We start from the raw sequence: 24,444 nt of genomic DNA, 5'->3' as shown, positions 1-24,444 counted from the left end.
CACGTCACCGTGTGCGTGACTGAACAAAAGAGCCAACAGCCATCGTGCGAGCAGAAAACTTGTATGTAGCCACCGATTACTGAAGTTTCGCTGGAACACAAACAAGCTAGCAAGCTTCCTCTGCTGCTCTTCTAAGAGCAGCTCCGCTGCTCTGAGGTTTCAATAACTGTGCAAACATTTCCCGCTGTTCAGCTACGGACGTAGGAAAAAACATTAAATAGATATTTTCTACATAACTGTAGGCAATAATTCAAAATAAACGCTTCTTGACGTACGCTGAAAAACGCGCCAGTCTTGTTGTGAATGAAGAGCGCCAAATATACGTGACCTTTGGCACTACTCTTTTCCACCAATCAGTCGAAGGGAAATGCGTTTCGTCATCAGTCGGCGTCGAGTTGCCCGGAACTAAAATGGCGTTTGGCGTTGCATTTTCAGGGGAGGAAAAAAAGGACACCTACCCCTACCGGTGTTGTCGTATTATGCAAGCAGTTACAAACGTGTAATACTTGATAATGATATCCTTAAGAAGTAAAAAATCTATGAAATAAATTATGAATGGTCCTCATTGTAAGCGTTATGGCTGTTCCAAATAGCTACAGTTTACAAATATTTTTATTTTACCTGACAAACATCAGTAGATAAATTCACTTTTTAGACGTTTAGTAAATCAAAATAACATTACTATAATCGAGATTATTTTCTGCCCATCAATCTAATAGATGAATCAATTATAAATTGACCCATATATATAGCCATTAAAAATGTCAGAAATCGTATTGGTTTTATTTTATCCTTCAAAAATCGATACTTAATATTTAAACAAAATAAGCATTAGTACATATCCAGACAAAACATATATTAGGCATGTTTAAAACATTCAAAAGAAGAATAACTCTTCTTTTGATTTTGTTCATGAACTGACGAATGCCAGAGGACTGCTGTCACAAAATGCCCTTTGATGGTGAGACGTCACGCCGGTAGATCCTTCCATCCTTTTTGTAGTCAAATGCAATTAAATAATAATAAAGAATTAGCATTATTTGTATGTGTATTGTATGTGACGATGAAATATTTTACTGTTTTACTTTTGCTACAACCACATCCAAATGTCAATTCAACCCAGCCTATAGGGAGTGATGCACCGAGACACAGCATCCTGCTTTAACAGACAAATACACACACAACATGAGTGCCATTTTCAAAATGATTTAATTTATATATTTAAAATTAAAAACATCTGAATTGCATTCTACCACCTCCAAAGGCACAGTCATATTTACAGCAGACCAGATTCATAAAACACTGCCACTGAACATTTCTTTTTCTAATTTGTATTGTACATAAGAAACAATGCACTATAAAAAGGACGTGACATTTTTTCTCACTTGATAAACAATGGCCATTCTATACACTGTAGATTGTTAAAAGACTGGAGTGATGTGTACTCTGCTGCGGTAGCATTAGACTCCATGAATATAAAGGATGATGTGCTGGTTTGAGGCTCCAATGACTGTCGAAAAACTGTGCATTGCAGCTGTTTAAAGATGTTGCATAAAAATAAAAATAAAAATAAAAAAGACATTTATGTGACAAAGTGTTTAAGAATATGGATGTTTGAAGCAAAACGAAGGCAATGACAGGAGAGCGGAAAGGCAGTGACATGAAATCACAATGTGCGGAGATGAGTGTGGGTGGAGGACTGTACAAGAAGAATCACCAGCTCTGACACGGTTCTGCAAGCGCTCCCCACAATAAAAAAAAAGAGTCAAAGAAATTAAGAAACCTGTTAGATAACAATAGTCAACATGTGCAAAGAGGCAGGGCCGAAGAATTCATAAGATACGGGATGATTACTCAACGTACAATACAAATCAATAATGCACACAGATGTTGCTCACAATGTGTGACAACACAGCACTAAACACTGCACAAGAGGTTCACTTAGTGACAACAAAATTCAAAATAGTGGATAAATATACAGTAGAATATAGGTATATCGTCATTCTGACTCCGGCACAGTCCCACTTAAAAAATGAAAAAGTTAAAAACAGAAGGATGAGGGGGGGGGGGGGGGAGAACATGTTTGGCACACATGGGAAAAGACATTGAAGTAAGGCAAGAAAATAATACGTTAAGGGAAGATGAGGCCACAGGAGAGCCGATTGGATGGACAGGAATGGAGCACTTTGAACGTAAAAATGACAGATACAGTACGTCTCTCGTGGAACCGGATGTTCAATAAAAGAGAGGAATTTTATTTTTGCAGCAACCAATAGAAGCCCCAATTCCAATTGTCTTTACGAGTGTGTTTAGCAGCTGTGACAGGCACTCCAAGACCACAAGAGCTTTTCTTTTCTTCTTTACAGGAGAATAAAATCGACATACATCTCCAAAATGAAAACCTGAATGCCTTGGAAAATATCCACAGAAGGTAAAGTCCACACTTGGCGTGACTCACAATCACACGACCAGACGCACACTTATACACACACACACACACACACACACACAACAGCGTCCAGGAGGAACAGCAGAGAACTGTGACACCGTCACTCGTACAGAAGAAACACCGACACGTTAACAAGTCAAAGCTACCAAGAAATCCTGACTGCATGCTGGCTTTAACAAACGTCTCTTCCCTCCTGTGAGACGCAGCTCCTCCACGGTGTAATTCAGCAACGTCCACACGCCTCCCATAATTATCTTACGCGCACACACATCACAGTACTTTCAAGACCACTTTGATACGGCAGTGACAGTTTACAAGCATTTAGGGTGAGCAAGTTTCAGCGGGAACACTGAGGCTGCAGGCTGCGAAGCAATGAGGAAAGTCGAGAGGACCGAAGCCGCGTCTTGTTGGCGGTAGCGGTGATTGTGCATCGAATCAATGGTGCCAACAGGTGGTTGCGCCATCCAGGCAGCAGCAGCGCTGAGCGAGTCTTCTTACGTACGTTATCAGTGTGCAGCGGGTGTGGACACGCAATTTACAAGATTTAATTACATCTCTTTGTATATAAGTGGCATAATTGACGCACATCTAGCAGTGTTACCACGTGATCAGTCATCAACTGATCCGGTTGTGAAGAGGACTCGCTGGTCCATTCTGGCCAGCTTAGCAGGCGGTTCCAGAGACTCCTCCCCGAGCACGATCCCATCTGATGGAAGGGACAGCTCCTGCCCTTCATCATCGCTCTCGTCCTCCTCTTCTTCTTCCTCTTCTGGGGAAGGCAGTGCACATGAGTGTGTTACGAGTGCTACTTGAATGGTGGTTGGACTGAGATACAGTCGAAACACAGAGTATTTACCTTTGTCAGGATCCAGCTGGCTCAGGCCCCGGCCTAAAGTGGCAAACTAATGGCAAGAGAGGCGATGTGTTAGCATGGTTTACTTCTTTAATTCATGTGTGTGTGTGTGTGTATGTGTGTGTGTGTGTGTAGGTACCTCTCCCATTACAGCAATGGGGGTCTCTCCTTTAGCCTGGGCCACTCTGTGCTCTATCAGATAGTACATGTACTCATCGTACAGCAGGCGAATCAGGTGAAAGGAACCAAAACTGGCAGCGCTCCTCAGAGTCAGGTCCCTGATCACCATGGAGCTGTGGAGCAGAGGTGCCGGGAATTCAACCACTGTCATGCAACTAAAGAATTCCTACCAAGTGGCAAGCAAAAAGCAGAACTTTATAGTGGGGGGGGGGGGGGGGGTAAGGCAAGCTACACGGATATTTAGCTACCAGACCTGTAAAACGACCATTTAAGCAGGAAGAGCTTGGCGGCCTTTGGAAAGGCAGGGCTGTGCTGATAGGGCTTTAGGACCTGGGAGACCACACTGTCCAGCCATGCGGCCCACTGCTCGAGGGAGTTTTGTTGCTGGAGGGTCAGCTTGAAGTCCTGCTCCATCCGCTGGACAACGCGATCCTCACAGCGACACACCCACGAGGCCTGCTCCTGCCAAAGGTGCGCATAATGGGGGAAATACTGTACGTCAGTAAAGTTCATTTGCTGTACCCGTAGGCAGCAGCAGCAGGGCGACCTCACGGCTAGATATAAAGCTTCAGGTGGACGATTCGGTTAAAAGGACTTGTGTAAAGAAATACATTTTATGCAAACAAAAGGCCAAAGGGTTTGGGTGTTTTCTTCTTCTTTCAGAATTCAATAACTGTCAAAGTAACTGAATAATTAACACATGAAAGCTCAATAAAACCAAAGACAACAGCAGATCTGGATACTGTAACCTTTATCTGCATGAGTGCAGCATCCCCTAACACAAAACAAAAAAGCACAAACACTGAGAGAGAGTGGCGAATAGAACATTTAGAGACTAAACCAACCTGGACGTTAGCGAAGTCGACACGGTTGAGGTCGGACAGCATCTGGTTGATCTGGGCCGTGTTCTGGAGAACAGCGCGGGCCGCCTGTGCAAGGTGGTTTAAACTGGTGTAGCGACGCAGCGTCTGGGCAAAAGCATTGGCTGATGTTACCTAAGAGAGAAGAAGGGTGAGCTTTAAACAAGCGTGAGAAATCATCCCTGGCCACAGGGATTATTGAGGTAAAACAGAAATAATTATTTTAATTACGTTAAACATGTAAACATGAAAAGTGTGCTTAAATCTTTATGTAAAGATTTTGAACAGTTTAATTTGAGACACGCCTCACCCACACAAGGAGCCAAAATTCAATTTGTAATGATGGAAATGAGAAAAAAGGAAAGAATTTCCCATAGAAAAAAAGTTGTGCTGATTTGGACCAACATCTATCATGTCGGGTGAATATGTTTAAAGAAACTAACTAAGATGTACCCTGGAAAGCACGTGTGAATGGTCATCAAACATTATCTATGCCATATAGACAATGGTAAACCTATAATGTGTGATTTCTTTGATGGGGGGGGGGGGGGGCTCCGTATGTAGAGCGTACCTTGATACGGACCATCTCCTCAGGGACATTCATCATGGCGTTGGTTAGCCAGCTCTCCAGACTCTTGGCAAAGTTGCGGATGGCTTGAGTTAAGGCACCTGGAGTCAACAAGGGAAAGGGAGAAAATGGGAAAAGTGAATTTTCAAGAATTTACTAACAACATTAACATGAAGTTTCTGCCAGAGACATTACTGTCCTTGAATATGCAAAAAAACAAATTCACGATCTGTTTCAGTTTACTTGGAGAACAAAGACTCGGAACATAGAAGGTGCTTATATGTCAGGTGGGATGATACATATATATACCACACTGAATTTTACATTTGGGTTTGCTCCGTCATGAATCATTATTTTATTATTGTAAAGCCTTACTGGGAATGGGCCTGAGGACATCAGGGATGAGAATCTCCACCAAGCTCTGGTACAGGCTGTTGTCGCAGTCGCGGCTCCAGCGCAGCACTGGATCATATTTGCACAGCAGCACCAAGCAGGACTTAGGGAGACGCTTCTCTGACTCATCATGGCTGCAGCACACATAGCCGAAATCACTAAAAATGCATTGCTACTGCAATTTTTTTAATGTTTGCCTACAAGTTATGGAGCACTTACACAGCCAGCGCGGCGTCGCCAGCCTGACTTTGGCTGAACCTCCAGAAGGTCTTCCACAGAGTTTCCACCAGGGTAAACTGCAGGTTGACCATCACATCTAGTATCGCCTGCAGAATACATAAAGAGAATCTTACGTAAGTTAATTGAGTATTAAATCATTCATGGGAGGAAGCCGGAGAACCCAGAGAGAACCCACGCATACATGGGGAGAACATGCAAACTCCTCACAGAAGTCGGATTTGAACCTGCAACCTTCTTGCTTTGAGGCAACAGTCTCCCTCTGACCAAATATCAACAGGCTAGGGAAGGCATCCTAACCTCACAGTGTTCTCTGTATAGCAGCTGAAAGCTCTTTATATGCTCCATATCTATGTCATCTGGCAGAGGTTTCCCCTGCAGGTCGATGTCTGGGAACTCTGGGAGGGCTCTGGATGCATCTGGAACGCAGCAGATAAGGAGTATACTGAATACTGGACTTTCACATGATCTAATCACTCCTCTTTGCTGAACTCACCAAGGAACTGCTGGTACTGCTGCACCTGGGTGCTGATGTCAACTTGCCCCGATCCCTGCTGCTGCTGGCTGGTTCCTGCTGCCGTGCCATTGGTCAACCCCTCGACTTTATGCACAGGCTTCAACCTGACATCGACAGAGATAAAGTACAACCCCGAGAAATGAGTCCAGAAATGTGTCTCATGCCTGAGCTGTGTGTGCGGAGACATTACTGGACTTCTCACTCTCACCAGTCTCACAACAATAATGCTTTTAGGGAGCCACTCGGGGAAACTCAGAGATTACCTGCTACTAGTAATGCAATGAAATGAGAGTTAAACATTTAACATGTTTAACGCTACCATTTTAGAGCTTACGGACCTTTCGAAAGTACTTCTACAGTATGAGGAATGTGTGTGTGTGTGTGTGTGTGTGTGTACTGTGTACCTCTGTTTCTGTGAGAAAGGCTGCTGCCTCATGGCCAGATGTTGTTGGTCTTCCATCAAACGAAGAAGAGAAGAGCCCGCCTTGATCCTCAGTCCATAGTAGTGGTATTTAGAGTTACCCCTGTCAGCAGCAGAGAAAATATGTATTTATATTACCTGTGCTGCCATAGTAAATCAGAAAAGAAAACACAAGCACAGGCGAGGAGGTGATTTATGTAGCAACGGTAACTCCCCAAATATTCTTATTCCAGACTGATTTTTAAAAACACATCTTTAACTTCATAACTTTTAATAACCAAACTTTTATTGATCAACTATCTCCAAACCACCAATTTCTAAAAAAGTTGCTCTAACTTGTTCATCTGTCCCTGTCTTGCCATACTCTCTCAGCCACACACATGCTGTCTGTCTTCATCTCTACCCCCGTCTTCCTGCAACAGGCGAACATTCAGTAACGCCACACAGCTTTACAGATTGTAGATCTCCTGCAGGGCACTTTGCATTGGTCTGCACTATCTGAGATTTATTGTTGGGAAGGGTAGGAAAAATTCCTGACTGATGGGTCCTTCCCTACTCCAATCCCATCCCTTCTAACAAATTTAATCCAGATGGTTCATGCATACAAAAATGGACATGCTAAAAAAGACCTAATCCTCTGAAAGTGAAACAAAATTCCTAGACCTGTCCCTTTATCCAGATTCATTTGAAATATAATAGACAAGTTGTAGAAAGTTTAATAGAGATCCATCAAATTGTTTTAATGTAATCCAGCTAATAGAAAGTATATGACCAATCAGTGAACAAATCAGAACTTTAGTAAAGGTGGACATTTATACAATCCTGTCATGTCATACAGGGAAGCTTTGCATGAATGGTGTATTAGTGTACACACATGCACCTCTGATTGTCTATGCAGTCCATCACCGTGTGTGTGTGTGTGGGGGGGGGGGGGGGGGCTGTCCTACCGTGTGCCCAGGCGCCGTGTGCGTAGCCCCATGAACACAGATCTAATGAGTTTCCCAAAGGAGGCGGCGTTAACGGGCTCAAGTTTCTGCTCTTGGCAGTGCAGCAGGTAGTGGCAGTAGAGGGTAGAACGCGGCAGACTCACTCCCTCAGCTGTCTCATAGTTGTCCAGCAACCACTGTACCTGACACACAGGCAATGGAATAAAGACAAACGCTGGAGCAGTTAGCAAAGCCAATAAATAGAAACTAAAAAAACATCTCGTCATGCTCAATTATTTGCAAACGCATTACCCACAAATGTTTTTTTCAAATATTTTCAACTGATCAATAACATTTGAAAACACAAACACGAATAAGTCCATTCACATTTAAAACACAAATACAACTGTTTGCGTGCCGTGGCATACAACCTTGGTATGCAATGAATTAATGACCTGGAATATGGGATGCGTACCAAAGGCAGGCTGGCTATCATTATCATATGGTGTTCAATATGATGCATTTTGCATGAAAAACAAAGTGCTGGGGCATTTCAGGCAAATAAAAAAATGCCCCTTGTCACATGCACCATAATGATATGAAAATAATGAGGTCATGGTTTCATTGTGTTTTTTTGCGACAGGGAAATCACGGTTAAAATATATTTCATGCTTATATCTTTATATAATTTTGTTGTTGTTGTTGCATTCGAAATAAATATAATTACTAATTAGGATTAGTTTTCCAAACATGAAAATGTTCTTGTCTTAATGCAAATCCCCACATTTTTAATTGTGCTTTCCACTGGACAAAACTATGACATCATCAGTGTGCTCCGCTGAACGGCTGCGTGTGGATGAGAACATGAACGAGGAGAAAGTCCTGCGCTTAGCGCCTCTGCATACCTTCTTGTCTGCCGACGGCACGCTACTCTCCTCGCCCTCTGTAATACTCACAGTGGCTGGAGAGGCGCGGGCGGTGTGTGAGTAGCTGCTGCTTGCTGACCCTCCGCTGCTGCTGCCCAACATGTAACCCCCCTGGATCACATAGCTTCCTGCTGTACCACCGTTGGTGCCTGTCCCTTCGCCACCCCCATTGGCGGTGCCTCCTGCGGTCGCCACCGTGGCCCCACCCCCTGCTGCACTGGTGGGCTGGGCCACAAACATGGACACCCCCCCTGTCGTCCCAGCAGTCACTGAGACGGTTAGAGGTGTGCCAGGTGTGGAGGCCTGTGACCCTGAGGTTGTCTGGCCTTCGTAATACTGGGCGGCCGTAGTTTGGGTGTACAGGGTTGTGTCGGAGTAAGAGAAGGTGTTGGGCCGACTGGAGGAGACATGAAAAGACACGTTACAAAGTACTCTAAAAGGAAATGAGCTCTGTCGGGATGCATGGAAGAGATGCTGGGCAAAGCGTTATTCTAACATGGTGCTGGTGGTGTAGTTGGCGTCTGTTCCTTCCACATACTGCACTTGACTGGTGTACCCATGTTGCACTGGCACTGTGGTGAGCTGTTGTTGGACCTAAGGCGTGAACACACACAAAAATACAAACAAACACATACAGAAAAAGAAACAGTAAAGCATCTGCCCGCCAATGACACTATGTGCGGTTTCTTTTGCAATTATAATGTTATACATACATTAGCTACAATCCAATTTGCACTTTCCTCAAACTCTCTACAGCATTAGTCTCCCTTGTGTCCCTGAACTACCTGACTAGTGGCATTTGTAGCATGCGGAGGTGGCTGATGAGGTCATGAGCATGTGCCTGCAGAGTGGGCTCCCATCTCTGCACTCCCAGGGAACAAATACGAGGCCCCAGGGGTGGTAGAGGAGCATACATTCTTTTGGGTTGCTTCTTGAAGCATGGGAATTGGCTGTCCTATCTCATGAATTGGCTGGCGCTCTTCTAGATAGTTATCTCTGACTGAGTGTCAGCTGGGCGCTGGGGTGGAGTTACAAGCCTGCAGAGGCAGTCGTGACCAAAGATGTGATTATTTCAGTAATACTAAGACAAAATGCGTGGAATGATCTGGGTGTTGCATGTAATCTCCATTTGTGATGCAGGAAGTGATGACCTATGTGTTTGTTTGTATTCCACATATCGGTGTTGGTCAGGTACAAACGATGCAGCAGTGACTGTGCGTCTGTGTCTTTCTGGCTCACCTCTGGGCTGATGTGAATCGGTTGTAGACTGGTGACACTGAGCTGGGTGCCCGGCTCAGTCTTGGCTATCTGAGGGGTGACTTGCACGACAGACCTCTGCTGAGATAAAGCTGCCATTTAATTTTGAGAGTAATAAAACATGAATTAAATCTTATGTTTGTGTGAGCAAGTATACTTTTACCTGTTGAGCTGCCTGCACCTGCTGAACAACCTGTGTGGGAACCCCAGTCTGCACAACAGCTGGAGGGGGGCTAGAGTCAGACAAGCTGTCACTGGAGTGAAGGGAGCCCTCTGAGAAACAGGGAGATCATAAACGAACATAAATGTACTTTGTTTTAACTGATCATATGCTAATTATTACATGCGTGTCAGTGACAGTGTCACCGTCATTTTTTGTAAGGTGTTGTGTCTTTACCTGTGACTGTGACAACGATGTATTGTGGAGTCCCTTGAGCGTGTCCAGACTGTGTTGGGGAGCCCTGGAGCTCTGCAGTCACATATTGTGTCTGGACAGGCTGGGCCTGAGCCTGACTACCAACAGAAGACTTGTGAATGGTGATGGCTGTGACTTGATCGTTGGGAGACGTTTGGCCTGTTGGTGTGACAACAGTGGGAGTGACCACGGCAGTCTGAATCTCAGCCAAAAACTGAGGAGCAGTTGGAGAGGTGGCGATGGTATCCGATTGCCCCGTTGTGACAGTAACCCCGGCCGCCTGGGTTTGGGCTGCTGGCTGGATCTCACCTACGTAGCCTGAGGTGGCCATTAGAAGAGCTGGGAATCACCCTAAGGAAAAGAAACAATTGACTGCTTGCAGATTTTGTAGGAAATGGAAAGTACACTCTGAACTGGTCACTTTTGGATTCAACCTGTACCCAGGAACAATGTGATTACAGTTGCTTAAAACAATACAATGTATCAATTGATCAACGTATGAATAATGTATGAAAAAATTATTCAGATTGATCAGGTGATTGAAATGTTTAAGTAATTATAACTGTTGGACAATATGTAACAAATCAGAACATACTAAAATATTACATTTCCATGCTTGTAAGAACCTTTGCATAAAGATCCAATACAACTAAAAGAGGGAGTACAACCAAAACGATACCTAATAAATGAGGGAAGTGTTGTTGGATGTCTCTTAAGTAGAAAATAGATAAACATCAGATATTGACCTGTTTTTTTTTTCTAATATTATTATTTCATCAACAGAGGGCTCCTTCTGAAAGCACTACTGTGGATGACCTGCTGGTGGTGCAGCTAATATAGCGACGTGAGGGAGGAGCATTAACGGGAACCAGGATGTCAAGTATCTAATTACCTGAAATGTGATCACACCACCTAAACTACAGACGGTGGGAAATCCCATAATGTATACACATTACAACATATACATAAATAAGTACTACACATTTGTGTAATTTATGACGTTTTATTACCACACCCGAGGGATTGCATAAACGTTTTACGCTTTCACTTTTTCAAATGGCTGAACATCATACAATTTGGAGTTTTCATAAGCCAACAATCTGCATCCGTTTGCAAAGCCACTGGATTGTTATTTTTTTTTACGTTAATGTTAACGTGTAAACAAAGAAACCTTGCAGGAATATTTAAAGTCGTGCAAACAACATATCAGCACATGAACGCGTTACACTTCACTTCACCTGCATAACACCTGTACACACTTTCGCCGCGTCCAATTAACGTTAAATGCCCTCCATCTGCCAGCCTTTTTTTTTTTTTACTTTTTGTTATTGAGGGACCGATTTATCATGTGTCTGTTATTGTTCCTCCACTGCCTGAATCAAACGCTCAAATTCTCAAAATAGTGAAAATGTTCAACGTGACTAGCCTAATTTGGCCTTCCCTTTCAGGAGCTCGAGCATCTACTCAGGAAAATAGCCTTCGGATGAGCCGGCATGGGAAAAATTGTACGCGCTATACTACTATATCCTCCTGAGACCCAGCCAGTTAGCATGTCCTCTGTAGTAGTGGACATTTGCCCATTACAGATGACATGCTAACCCAAAGCTGGGTCCCAGGAGGATATTACACACGTAAATTTTGAACTTAAAAATGAATGACTGCTGTGTGCATACATGTCGCCGTTATTATAAGTAGGAACGACCACGCGCATGTCGTGACAGCGCCAATGCTAGCTGCCTAGCAAAGTAACACGGGCGGCAAGCTAACTGGTCTCTACAACAACCGCCATTTTGTATCTTTTCCATTTGACATCGCCATAACAACGGCCTACTTGGGTATGAGTCTGTGGCTGCGTGGTCATGGCAGGCACAATTCACTGAGTGTAACGAGGAATAGACACAAACCGCACCATTCAATCAATGGACACGACTGATTGTCAGTACGACGGCTAGCTTGCAGGCTAATTTCAGCTAACACGGGAAAGCAATCGTCTGTTATGGCTACTGAAACAACAAGGGAAAAGAGCAGTAGCGCAATTCTGCATAATTGGACATAAGAAATTCCTGTGTGTAGAGCGCTTCACCTTTAGTTCCACTTGTGTATTTTCCACCGATAATATATCTTCTTTTATATTTTGGCCGATTCAGTTGTTGTTGTTGATTCTCGTTGCTGGGTTCTTGTCGCCAGGGCTACCGCGGCTATGGCGCTTCGTCCTCACCAGGGCAACTGTTGCTACCCACCCACTCCCTTCCCTCCTCCTTCCTTACTCTGATTGGTTGAATTCTGCCAAATTTCTTTAAAGCGACAGGCACACGGTGTTTTTCGACAAAGCCCTGCACGCCCGTTTGAGGAACATTCGTTTAACACAGCTAACGCTCTAATGATTCCATAGTAAAAGTAGTTAATGAGTGCTCAAAATGATCAAAATTATAATTTATGAATATTAAAATGTGTACTGTAAATAAAAAAATAAAACATCAGTACATATTGGAGTGACATTGGAGCGACATTGCTGAGAATATCAATCATATGATTCATCATTTCATTACTAACAACAAAAAATTACAGAACTTTTATGCTTCAATGCCTTTTCTTAACAAATCCAATGATGATCTAATTATGTTTTATAGCTGATGTTTTATGAACACGTTATACTCTTCATATGAAATTTGAGGAAAAACTACATATAAATTTTATTCATTCATTCAACTTCTCGAAGATGAGAAGATCATAATCACCTCATCTTCAGCCACTTATAAGAAATACTTCATTTATTCATCCCAGTTGTCCTGTGTTTGTATCTTGTCTTTCTTATGTACTTTTAATACATGCATTTGTACTTCTATTGAAACTGCCTCAACTTTTTGTGATGAATTTCAATGTACTGATACATCTATACCGAGGACTGATACACATTGAAAATCTAATGTTTGGCTTATCAAAGCATACACATAAACTGTACACATATTAACTTAAGATTTAAGTCAGTGTGGGTATTGGAAGGAGAAAAAAAATCAGTAATTTCTATATTTTACCATTCAAGACTTTTAAATAACATCTGATATGTATTTCTGTGCTAAATGTGTGAGCAGTTCAGGTGTCAGCAGTCATTTTCTCCATGTCATATAGTGGAGGATATTAATGTCAATACCTGATGCATACTAAAACACAAAAGAGATTTGTTGTATGGGTGATTGCATTTTTACATTGCTCCTGTGACCGCCACAGGTCACTTCTGTGACACCGAGTTAATGAATGTTAAAGTGGACACAAACTCCTGAAATGCCATAATTACAGATTCATTTCTCCCATTGTAATATCCAAAATGGGTGACCTTTGACTATCATACAGATAAAAGGGTGGTTTATTTTTTCTTTGTTATCTGCCTTTGAAAATGTCACTGGTCCCTGCCTCACTCAGTTCACCTTTTGGCAATGAGATGACACAACAAAGAAAGGCCAAATGATACATAGAAAGTACCGTGGGGTCTTGTGTGGTTTGAAAATGGCAAATGTATCATAATATTGCTAGTTGCCTGAATATATAGATCCTTGTAAGTGGTGTCAGTGTCCGAAAGCGTTCAATCTTATAAGGGGAATTCTTGACAATGGACATAATGGGGCCTGAAAGGTTTATTATTTGTTAGGAAAATATAGTATATATAATGCAGCCTCATGCAGGGAGCACGGGCAGCACGGTTAGCAGGAGCTCAATATTCGCCTTGAGAGTCACCACGATGCATAGGATTATAAATGAGGCGATACGCGGGACAGTGAAGGTTAGACATTTTGGAGATAAGGGTGAGGGTTAGGGGACATATGGCAACTGGAGGAGACAAAAGACCATGATATGCCACAGTGCATTCATACTTTTTGTTTTGGTTGTTTGGCCCTTTTTTACACTCCCCACCTGACCCACAATCACGGAATGTTCTACACATTAATGGTAAGTGGGATTTGATGAAGTCATAATAATGAGTGACATTAAAGATGGTGAGCACTTTGCATGCTGAAAACACAATCACTAAGGTCTCTGACCAATGAGATAATTATGCCACCTTTGGTCTGCTTTTTGTTTCCGTAAAGGTCTCTGGCTGTATCTCTCTGTTGAATCTTATTCCTCTTCCAGAAATGGCCTGCATGCGCAATATCCATGTCTCCCCCTGCAGACCTACAAAGCCCTTTATAAACCACGCCTGTGTGACAGAAACTTATAGCTCTTGCAAACAGGGAGACAGAGAGCTGAGTACTTTTCAAAACAAAGAATCGCCTGTCATTTCAAACAACTATTTATTTGGGGGGTACTATGTGGAAAGCTGTGGTGCTGGTGGTGTGTCTGCTGGTGGTGGTTGGGGCTGAGCCTATGCATGCCCCAACATATGGGGTGAAGCTGTGTGGTCGTGAGTTCATCCGGGCTGTTATCTTCACTTGCGGAGGCTCTCGATGGAGAAGGTCACTCGGGACTCCAGGTGAGAATGCTGAGAAGCTAAATTAACAACACTATACTGTTCGTATGATGTTTCAGGGTTTCATTAAGTCAGTTGTAATCTACTTATTACATGAGATCACTTTTTGTGCCCAAGTTCCTCATGTTGTGGTAATTTGTGATTCTCCTGGATATTTGTGAGGTAATTATATATCCATGAAGTTTCTGTATTCATTACTTTGTGCTCAGGTGTGACCGCGTGCTAATAGAAAAGCATGACTTCAACAAATGGAGTCAGTACTCAGATATACCTTAAAGTGGAGATTGAAATCTTTTTTTGAAAATACATTCACATTGGCTGCTGATGCTGTATGGCATAGTTGCATTGCTCGCATTGTAAAACATTTGGTTGTAAATTTACAGCAATTGACTGCCAAATGTCTCATCTGAAAAAATATTTATTTCTTCACAGTTTACTTTGAAATTTCAATATATTTCTAGAAATAAGATTTACTACAAAGTACTGGTCACTATTTTGTCAGCAAATTACTGTATTTTGCAGTGTATAACCAACATTTGATAAGATGTTGCTGTAATTTTACTACTAAGGTGATATATGGACTGCATTTTTATGTATGTTTTTAGTCTGATTGTACACATAAAACTAATTGCACCACCTACTCATCATGAGAGATAAACATTCATACATGTAGACTGCAGCTGAAAGGGATCAAACAACTGACCTTCTAATAACTAAAATACATGCTCTGGCTCCTGAGCCACATCCAACGCTACTGAACTTCTACCACTAATATATGAATGATGGAAGAATGTCGCTGAAGATGATAAATAATGAATAAACCAATACATATTAATTATCCCTGACAAACATTCAATATTTCGACACTCATGGAGATGATGAAAATTATAAATTATAATTATAATGTTATTTACAGGAGGTTACAGTTTCAATGCATCTTTAGACATCTAACACAGATGAGATGAATGCAGATGAATATTGTTCTGATTTAATTACCTGTATTATGTTGAGCTAATTGTAATTTTTTTTTTGAATGCTTGGCTTTTAAATTTGGACTTATAGATAATTGACATGACCAGTTTATTATTGAAGGAGAACGTTTTGACTATTTGATAATGATGCACTTTATTGACATCTCAGACTTTTCAGAGGACCCATTTGGCTATCGCCAGGACGACTCCTCAGAGGGATCTCTGGTCGAGAGTTTGTTTCAAAGGAACAGAGATCTAAGCTTCATGCCAAAGGACAAGCAGGGAGGAACGTTCGTCAGGACAGCCCGTTCGGTCATCACAGAGGAAATCCTGGAAGCCCTTCGCAAAGCTGACCGCAAGGGCCGGGAAGTGGTGTTGGGCCTGTCTAGCGCCTGCTGCAAGTGGGGCTGCAGCAAAACTGAAATCAGCTCTCTTTGTTGAGACCCGCGTCGTCTCTGACAATAGACCTACTCTTTTGCAATAAACTAAATTGTGCCTAATATTGATTGTTTGTTATAGACTGTTGGTATCCTGAATATGTTTCATTGCACAGTGGTAAATAAGTTAAAGATACAGACCATAATAAAACAATGTCGAAAAAGATATTGTCCTGACATGTTTCGTACAGATGCATTGTAACAGTCTTGTGAAAATGCTTTCCCTTTTTACTTGTGGTTCCCACAAGACTACTCTCACTGCTTGTTTTTTATTTCTGCAAGTTACATTCTTTCTTTTATCTCAAAAACATTGCTTATGAGAAAAAGTAGTTTCTCTGTTGTTTCACAAAGTGAAGATAAATGGGTAAAAGGGAAGGACGTGTCAGTGGTACAGGGCTGCCTCTGACTCGACAACAACTTCATTCTCAAAGACAACACTAAAATAAACTGATTAGTAGCTGATTATATAAAGTTTTTAAATTACTAACTTATGCTATAATGTTTTCCCAATTGGTAAATGCATTTTTATTAAGAATAGGACTGTATTGCTTAAAGAATATGTTTTTTGAGAACATATTGTTTAAACAAAAAACATTTTTCCATCTATTAATGTGAAGCACTTCACACTGTAACGTCTCAACCCAATCAAGAAATTATAATATAATAATAAAATAATTTTAGGATTTTTTTAAAATGTTGTATTACTGTATTTCATATCTTAATAAAAGTTTCAATATCTTGAACTTGTCATAACACGTTGGGCCCGACGCTCCATGTGAAAACCAACATGTTCCAAGCCGCTCCATGCAACGTAAGCGTATTTTCGCATGCGTGCTGACGTCACTGGCGGTCCGCAGAACTGGGCGGAGGAATTTACAGGACGCACCAGGATAACGAGGACTAACTTCTGCCGGCGGTGTTTTGAATCGTGTCAGAATGACAGCTAGAAATGTCAGTACGCCTAATGACGGGGTAAGTAATTCGTAGTTATTATAAACTATAATAAAGTAGCCAATACTGAACAAGAGTGAGCATATAGAAACCCTACGAGACAGAATACCGTAGCGTCCTCGCCACTTTACCGGATATGACTGAAGTTACTTTTCCTTTATTTATTTTTATTTTATTGAACAAATTAAAATACAGATTTACAATTAGGATAACAAATATAGATTTTTTTTTACAGATAGTAAATGAAGTTACTTTTCATTTAACTCTGTAATTGGACAGTCATAACTGTGTTTTCTTAAATAAACTACTTGCTACACACTCTTCCTGTATATGTACTTAGTCCACATGTGATTGAATTTGAATAAATGGCTGCTACAGTCGATAACTCCTGTGGATGAGGCGTCTCTTGTATTAATGTGTGTTTCCTACAGGCACAGGAGACCCAGAGGCTCCAGATGTAATGGCTCCATCTCTGCTGAGGGGGCTTCTGTTCATCTTCCTGGTGATCCTTTCGAATTGTGTTTCTCCAGAAAGTAAGCTTATTTAAGACTTGCTTATTTTGCTTCATTAACACCTTTTACATTTAGATGCTAAATATATATATATGAAGAGCTGATCAAAAATGATTTATTGAATACAAACAATTAAAGAAGATGAATGAATGAACTTGAATGTATTTAATCAGTTTGCCTTTGTTTTTGTTAAATATTGACAACATTAAAATATGACAGTTTAGAATATTGATAAGATAAGACACACACAAATATTTGAAGACTGTCATGGACTTTAACATTTTAAATATGGGGATCAATAATGTTTTATCTTTAAGTTTAATATCTAAACACTTTTGACGAATGCAAATATACTCCCCAACAAGATGTTATGGTGTCTTGGTGGAATGGAAAAATACTTTGGCTTAAAATGTTTTAGGAGCGACCGTTTCTATTGAAGGGGAAGTGGTAACAAAGACATGCTCGTTTCCTGCTTCTGTTTCTTGCAAGCCGTTTCCCCGCAATGTGTTTTGTGCAGGCATAGAAAGCTGTGCAGGCTTACAAGACGTAGGCAGCGGTGTGTTCCTGAAGGTGTTGTTCTTGTTCTAGCTTTTGTTGTTTGTTGTTGTTCTGTTATGACAAGTAGATGCACCCTCTACTAACGGATGTTAGTTTAAACGGCTTAAAACTGAGGCGATCAGCCCCAAATCAATTTTCAACGCTCTCTTTATCCTAATTATGATGCTTAATGAGCTCATACTGAAATGGTTTCATGTTTGTGACTCATATGCACAGTGCAACTGTCCCGAACGTCACTTTGTGTCCCACTAAGTTATCTAATGACCTGCCTGTTGTCGGTTTGCATGCATAAACTAATAATTGAAAGCTTTGGGAGGCTTGATCTTTGGCCAGCATTTAGTGTGGATCCGGGTAGATGGGCATGTCAACATTTTCTTCATTTGATCAGGAGCTAATTCATGGCTGATGATGTAATAAAAACAAACAAACATATATTTTCATGAAGTGTTTCTCCATGATGTTTGGAATCTAATCTGGGTACAGATTGAAATGGTTAAAATTCCATTAACCTCAGATGTAATGGTTAAAAGCAGGATGCAACGTTGCTGTTAAACCTCATTCAGACTAACACAACCTCATTATAGTTATACCCAATGAACACGACAAGGTCAGAGTTCATTTAAACAGATTTTCTAATGAGATGCTGTCTTGTTTTTCTCTCCTGTTAGTCTCCGAGGGTCCTCCTGTTCCTCCCGCTCTTCCCGAATGCTTTATCCCATGTGATCAGAAAAGCTGTGTGGTACATATCCACTGTACATGGGGGGCGAGGCGAGAACCTCAGATCCCCACCATCTACAGCCTGCACTGGGAGCCAGCAAGTAGCAGGTAAATACAACCAAGAAAGGCTGACAACTTCAAACCGTCGATGATGTTGATCGACAAACATTTGGAGAAGACGCCTGAATTTGCTTTACTTGTCTTCCAGCGACGGACGTCGGATCAACGGGTCTACTTTAAGTAGTTTGATCCTTCGTGAACATTTTTCCCACCATGGTGAACTGCGTGTTTGGGTCCAGGCTAAGAACCAGTATGGCTCTGCCAAATCTCAGGAGGCTGTGTTTAACACAGCAAATATCAGTGAGTACGACACCACTGCCATCGAAATGACGACAACAACTGTTGTTTTATTTATATAAATATATATATATGGTGATTGAAGTGTTTCTGAATAACAATGATTGGCCTGTTTCTATGTAAAAACTGACCCAATGACCCATTACGATTCAGATGATTTTTCATTTTAAGTAGTTTATTATCAATCTGTCTCTCTTTCCAGTCAAGCCGCCTCCACCAACTGTCACATCAAGCCACCAGGAGCCATTAGAAATTTTCTGGAATTCCACCTGCAAGCAGCTTCACCTCTCGTTAGGGTCGTGTGACGTTCGACATCGGACTGGGGTCGACCAAGCCTGGTTGGAGGTGCCTTAGGTTTTTAGGTTTTTCATCTCCTTCATAGTACACCAAGTGTAATGGAGCATGTCGACAGTGAGGGGGGGGGGGTGCTAAAGAAATAATACATTCATGATACTCAAACAAGGACAAGCACAGTGGCGCTATGGGTAGCGCTGTTACGTTACAGGTTCTGGGTTTGATTCCTTTCTGTGCAGAGTTGGTGTGTTCTCCCTGTGTCTGCGTGGGTTCTCTCCAGGTTCTCTGGTTTCCTCCCGCCTCAAACAATATGCAATTTAGGTGAATTGATGACTCCAAATTGTCCGTAGGTGTGTGTCTCTCTCTTTCTGTGTGGCCCCGCGATGGGCTGGTGACCTGTCCAGGGTGTACCCTGCCTTTCTCTGAGATCAGCACATCCGTGACCCACAAGGCGGATAAAGCGGCTGCAGACGAGATAATTGCGATCGTCTACAAGAAAATGGATGGATGGATAGATGGATGAAACGCAAACATCTTGAGAAAAATAGGAAGCTGTGTTTGGACTAATGTTTTCATTGAATGCATGCTCATGCTGGTTACGTCCCACTCTGCACAGGAGGACGGCTTCTATGGCAGCTATACATTCAACAACTTGCTGCCCTGCACAGCCTATGAGGTTCAAGTTCGCTGTGCCTGTGGGAGAAGCCTGAGCAGTGACTGGAGTGGAATCCACAGAGTGCAAGGCACAGAGACCAGTGAGTCCACATTTCTCACACAACATGGTTATCGTTTGAAAGACTTTAGAAAATTAATTCCACATGTGTTAGAATAGGTATAGGTTTAAGAAAATGCACGATCACTTTCAAAATAAAAAGTGAGCTGTAAAGGGACGGGGGGAAAAAGACGCAGCTGTTCACGGCCTTTGTGAATGAACTGAAGATTGAAACCACAAGTGTTTGTAAAGTAGGATCAACTATGATGTTATCGGAACATCGCTCCTTTGTGCCGTTCTTGTTCAGCCCCTGTTGGAGAGCTGGATGTATGGGGGGACTGTGGGATTTTCCCCACAACCACCACTGACTGTGTTTTGACCTGGAAGGTGCGTAAAGCAAACGATCCATGTCATCGTGGTTGTTCTGTTTGTTGAAATATTGAACTCGGGTCCCGCTATCTTCTCCTCATCATCCCATTCAGAGTCTTCCAATATCTCAGGCCTGCGGCGTCATTCTGGGATATGAAGTCAGACTTTTGTACCAAAATGGCGCCGCAGCGTTGGTCAACGTGTCCGTGGCCGAACCAAAGGACCAGTTACTGTGCGATGAGAGGAAATGCTGCTTTTCTGCCGCTCTAAAGGATGCATCATCAGCCAGTGTGTCAGCACACAATGCCCATGGTGCCACTGGGCCTTCTTACTTTGCTGTGCCATTATCAGGTATTCGTTAAGACTGTTCTAGATGAATAAAACGGTAGCAATTTATTTGATCATTCACCTTAATTTTATGGTTTTTCTCTTTTTTTTGTGTTGCTCAGCAGAACTAACACGCATTTGTGCATTGCTAAGGTAAAGAAGAAAATCAGCCAGGTTTGCACATCAGGATGGACGAAGAGAACCTCACAGTGTCCTGGGACCTGCAGTCTGAGCGCTCTGACGACCTGCAGAAATATGTGGTGCAGTACAAAGAAGCAGGACGTGCCGCCGGACAAGCATTCGATTGGGTCAAAGCGAACAAAAGCCAAGCAGCGACGTTTTTTAAAGGTTAGTTTTATTATATACGCTTTATCAGTCGCTGAATGATTACTGTTGATTCAGTTTTTATTTTGGATACTTAAAAAATGGCAACAGCATTGTTTTGTTGTTTTATTCTGATGTGTGTCTCCACCTACAGGTCAATTTAAAAAGTACACACCCTACCAAGTTTCACTGTTCACGATATCATACAGCGGTGACGTCCATCACCTTTTATCAGTTATTGGATATTCTCTTCAAAGAAGTATGTCCCCCCTCCCCCCCCCCCCCCCCCCCCCCTCCGTTTAGATTGTTTTGTTTGTGCTTAAATGAATTGAAAGATAAACTTGTAATCCTAATGTCCGTCGTCACTTTTCAGTCCCCTCCACAATGCCATCATTAAAGGCGATTTCTATTGCTGCTACTCACGTGACCCTTCTTTGGGAGCCCATTCCCATCGCCAAGCAGGAAGGGCTGGTCCTTTACTACCAAATAGGATTAGACACGCAAAATGGTACGTGGTGATTCTCACGGTTACGTTTTAGTCGCGTGGCGAATGTGGATAATAATGTTGGCTGGTTCACCACAAACGAACGGCGACATCAGCATAACCATGACATGAAGAGTCAGAGGTCCCAGAGGATCAATTCATAGGAATTTGGATTTGTTGAAATACTTAAGATTATATTGTGCATGAATAAGATAATACTGAACAGAACGAAATGTTCTGGATGTACGGCTTCCAGGTGAAATTTCAGGATGAACCTGCTTCTACTTAAATGCCTTGATATAAATTCACTGGATTTTATTTCATATTAATTTAATCTGAAAGACAAAATATCCTAAATTTTTGGTTAGTAGTGTTTAAAACAAATATATGAAAGTTAAGACACTGTTTTACAAAGTGTTTTTATTTTTTATCAAACAACACAAATACCAAACTTGAATGGACAAGAATACTCTCTGATTACTAGATTTTAATCTTTGTTATTTATCTCTTGTAGTGTTTAATGTGAGTGCATACCCCCAGCACAAAAATCAGACAATCCAGATTCTGCATCTGAGCCCGGGACGGGCGTATTGGGCGTGGATCAGAGCTGTGACTGCCGCCGGGAACGGAGAAAAGGCCAACATGACGTTCGGAACAAAGCACAGTGAAAATTTTGGTATTTCACGACATCTTAACTCGTTTCTTCCTCTACACGATGAATAGATTTCAAGAGGTCAAATGTATTCTAAAATAATAAGAGCATCGTTTCTATAGTTTTGTTCTTATGCTAGTTTTTCTTTTCTCTGTTTCAGGAAACTTCTCAGTCTTTTTTGGAGTAATCTGTCTGTTTGTGATATGCCTTCTGGTTTTGGCCAGGTGAGATGATCATCTTCAATCACGTCTTTGACCTAAAGTATATTCACTTTATTCTTCTAGCCAAACTACACCAGTGGTGCATTGAGAATTTCTTACCCTTTTTTTTTAGAGTAAAAACTTTAATTGTCTAAAGACAGTCTGATTTGATCCATTCTTATTTCAACTATAGTAACACTATATGAGAAACGAGGAATTAAACGATGTGCATATTGTTGATTATATTGATAAAGGACTAATCAACTAACGCTAAACTGTTACGTAATATATATATATTTTTTACTCTCATGTCTCTGCCAGTGTTTGTTGTGGTGAAAGCAAAGTGCTTCCGTGTTACTGTGACAAAGTTCCAGATCCTCGCAACAGCCACATTTTTAGAGAGATGAAGCTCCAGGTGAGACGCAATGTTGGGATGGGTGAGCTGGGAACAGGGCATTTTCCAGCTTGATTATTGGCACTCCTTTTATATTCCAGTGATAACTACTTATTCAGATTCCAAAACTGCATGTTCTTTCTCTAGCTGAACGACTCAAGGACTTGGATCTGCATTCCTGTTTATGAGCCACACCCTGAGATCTCTCTTTTGGAAATAGTGGAAATTCAACCCTGGGCCTCCAAATCCTCTGGGGAGAAATCTTCAGATGCCGATGGATTGAGTAATTCACTGGTCAGAGATCGGTCCTCGCATATGGAATGCCAAAATGGTCAGGAGGAGTTTCATCAGACAGAAGGCAAATATGGAAGAGAGGCTTACAGTAAAATGGTTGATTCAGATGAGGAGAAGGCAAAGGAGGATTGTTGGAACTCATCAGACGAAGAACAGAGCACAGGTTATGAAAAGCACTTCATGCCCACTGCTTCAGATGTATGGGGTGTGTCCTGATCCCTCCCCATGTTGACTTAAAAACATTCTTCTATCTTTGTGCCAATTATTATTGTTTTTTTATATCCATCACACGTTCAGAACAGGCCCCTCGGGACCGGCTCCTGTTCCCTTCCCTCCAGGAGCCTGGTGAGCGGACTGAAGTCACGCAGGTCATAGATTTGGCTGCTGAAGCTAATGACAGCTGCTGACCTACTGCTTCTTTTTTTTTTTATACCTTATGTTGGTTACAGTTTCTACTGAAGTTACAACTCAGATGCATTCTCCTCTTTCTGCCTGTTATGTTCTGCCTGTAAAGAATCTAGTTATCTTAGGCAAGCAGCTCTAAGGAGATAAATGACAGCACCAGCTGAAAGTGAATTAGTGAATATTGTATACTTATTCTGATGGATAGATAAACCAAAATGTGGAATACAGTATATATTTTGCACAAGTAATGTTGTGTCCTTCACATGCAGCCTTTTCACGCTCTAGCTAAGTTGTTGTACACCTTGAACGACGTTTCTCTGTCAGAGCTTCACCGCTCCTCCTGCTTTCTCCTTCCCATCTTGCTCTTTGGTTCACACCACTTAAAAATGACTGCTGTGTCTTGGAGACATACCCACCATTATTATGGCTGCAGAGCTGCTCATAGCACAGATGGCATGCAAGTGATGGAACAATCACACCAATACCAAACTGAAATAAATCAACTGTACTGAATAAAGTTGAGTCAAATCAATGTTTTATTTTTAGCTTCAAATCACAAATTTCACATGAAGAGACTAATAACGTGCATCCTGTTCTTTCATTTAACATATGACCTGTATTGTACACAATCATCACAGGATCATGTAAGAAACAGGTTTAATGGGTTTCCTTGATTATTAGTTGACAATTTCAAACACGCTGTATGGGAGTAGACATTTATGTAACCTTAACCCTAATATACTGTACAATGGGGCTTAAATAATGTTGTTTCAACTTGTCTAAGGCATGGCAGGAGATATTCTGCAGATCAGCAATAATAAAGACAATTTGTATTTATTTATTAAATTATAAGTCAAAAAAGTACAGGTTGGTACTTTTTATCATCGCATTGTAATTTGATTTATCGGAGTTAGTTACTTATCATTGTTTTATAAATGCAACGCGTTTCCTGTCGCGTCGTGTCTCAAGCCTAAGAACGGAAGCCGCGACAAGCCAATTTCAGTCGGCGTGTTCGTTTG

General features: G+C 41.7%; 3 protein-coding genes and 1 long non-coding RNA gene across 4 annotated transcripts; 3 read left to right on the top strand and 1 right to left on the bottom strand.

Annotated features, from left to right (window-relative positions):
* Positions 1-3,057: 3,057 nt before the first annotated feature.
* Positions 3,058-10,333, bottom strand: rfx1a (regulatory factor X, 1a (influences HLA class II expression)). The gene is made up of 17 exons (XM_068749902.1): positions 9,985-10,333; positions 9,751-9,860; positions 9,570-9,665; positions 8,827-8,924; positions 8,310-8,727; positions 7,426-7,607; positions 6,462-6,581; positions 6,037-6,161; positions 5,841-5,959; positions 5,523-5,629; positions 5,286-5,437; positions 4,914-5,011; positions 4,328-4,477; positions 3,736-3,944; positions 3,442-3,595; positions 3,306-3,351; positions 3,058-3,218 (listed from the first exon to the last, which is right to left on the bottom strand). Exons 1-17 carry the CDS (start codon positions 10,331-10,333, stop codon positions 3,058-3,060), a joined length of 2,694 nt encoding a protein of 897 aa, XP_068606003.1.
* A 3,974-nt stretch (positions 10,334-14,307) lies between these two features.
* On the top strand, positions 14,308-15,879 carry LOC137905841 (relaxin-3-like). The gene is made up of 3 exons (XM_068750106.1): positions 14,308-14,470; positions 15,384-15,386; positions 15,608-15,879. Exons 1-3 carry the CDS (start codon positions 14,308-14,310, stop codon positions 15,877-15,879), a joined length of 438 nt encoding a protein of 145 aa, XP_068606207.1.
* Positions 15,880-16,788: 909 nt separating this feature from the next.
* Positions 16,789-18,574, top strand: LOC137905943 (uncharacterized). Its single transcript, XR_011105863.1, has 3 exons — positions 16,789-16,847; positions 17,258-17,359; positions 18,565-18,574. It is a non-coding gene; the product is annotated as an uncharacterized lncRNA (long non-coding RNA).
* Positions 18,575-18,581: 7 nt separating this feature from the next.
* il12rb2l (interleukin 12 receptor, beta 2a, like) lies at positions 18,582-23,932 on the top strand (the record flags this gene model as incomplete). Its single annotated transcript, XM_068749802.1, has 13 exons — positions 18,582-18,721; positions 18,822-18,973; positions 19,173-19,315; positions 19,881-20,019; positions 20,284-20,363; positions 20,459-20,696; positions 20,826-21,020; positions 21,151-21,255; positions 21,370-21,504; positions 21,995-22,156; positions 22,293-22,356; positions 22,654-22,747; positions 22,874-23,932. Coding segments are annotated over 13 exons (2,010 nt in total), but the record flags the coding sequence as incomplete, so codon positions are not given.
* Between the last annotated feature and the right edge of the window lie 512 nt (positions 23,933-24,444).

Source organism: Brachionichthys hirsutus, chromosome 16 (genome assembly GCF_040956055.1).
Source record: "Brachionichthys hirsutus isolate HB-005 chromosome 16, CSIRO-AGI_Bhir_v1, whole genome shotgun sequence".
In the NCBI taxonomy this organism is placed as follows: Eukaryota; Metazoa; Chordata; class Actinopteri; order Lophiiformes; family Brachionichthyidae; genus Brachionichthys; species Brachionichthys hirsutus.
The sequence above is the reverse complement of the archived record's forward strand: the minus strand, read 5'-3'. Positions and strand labels throughout refer to the sequence as shown.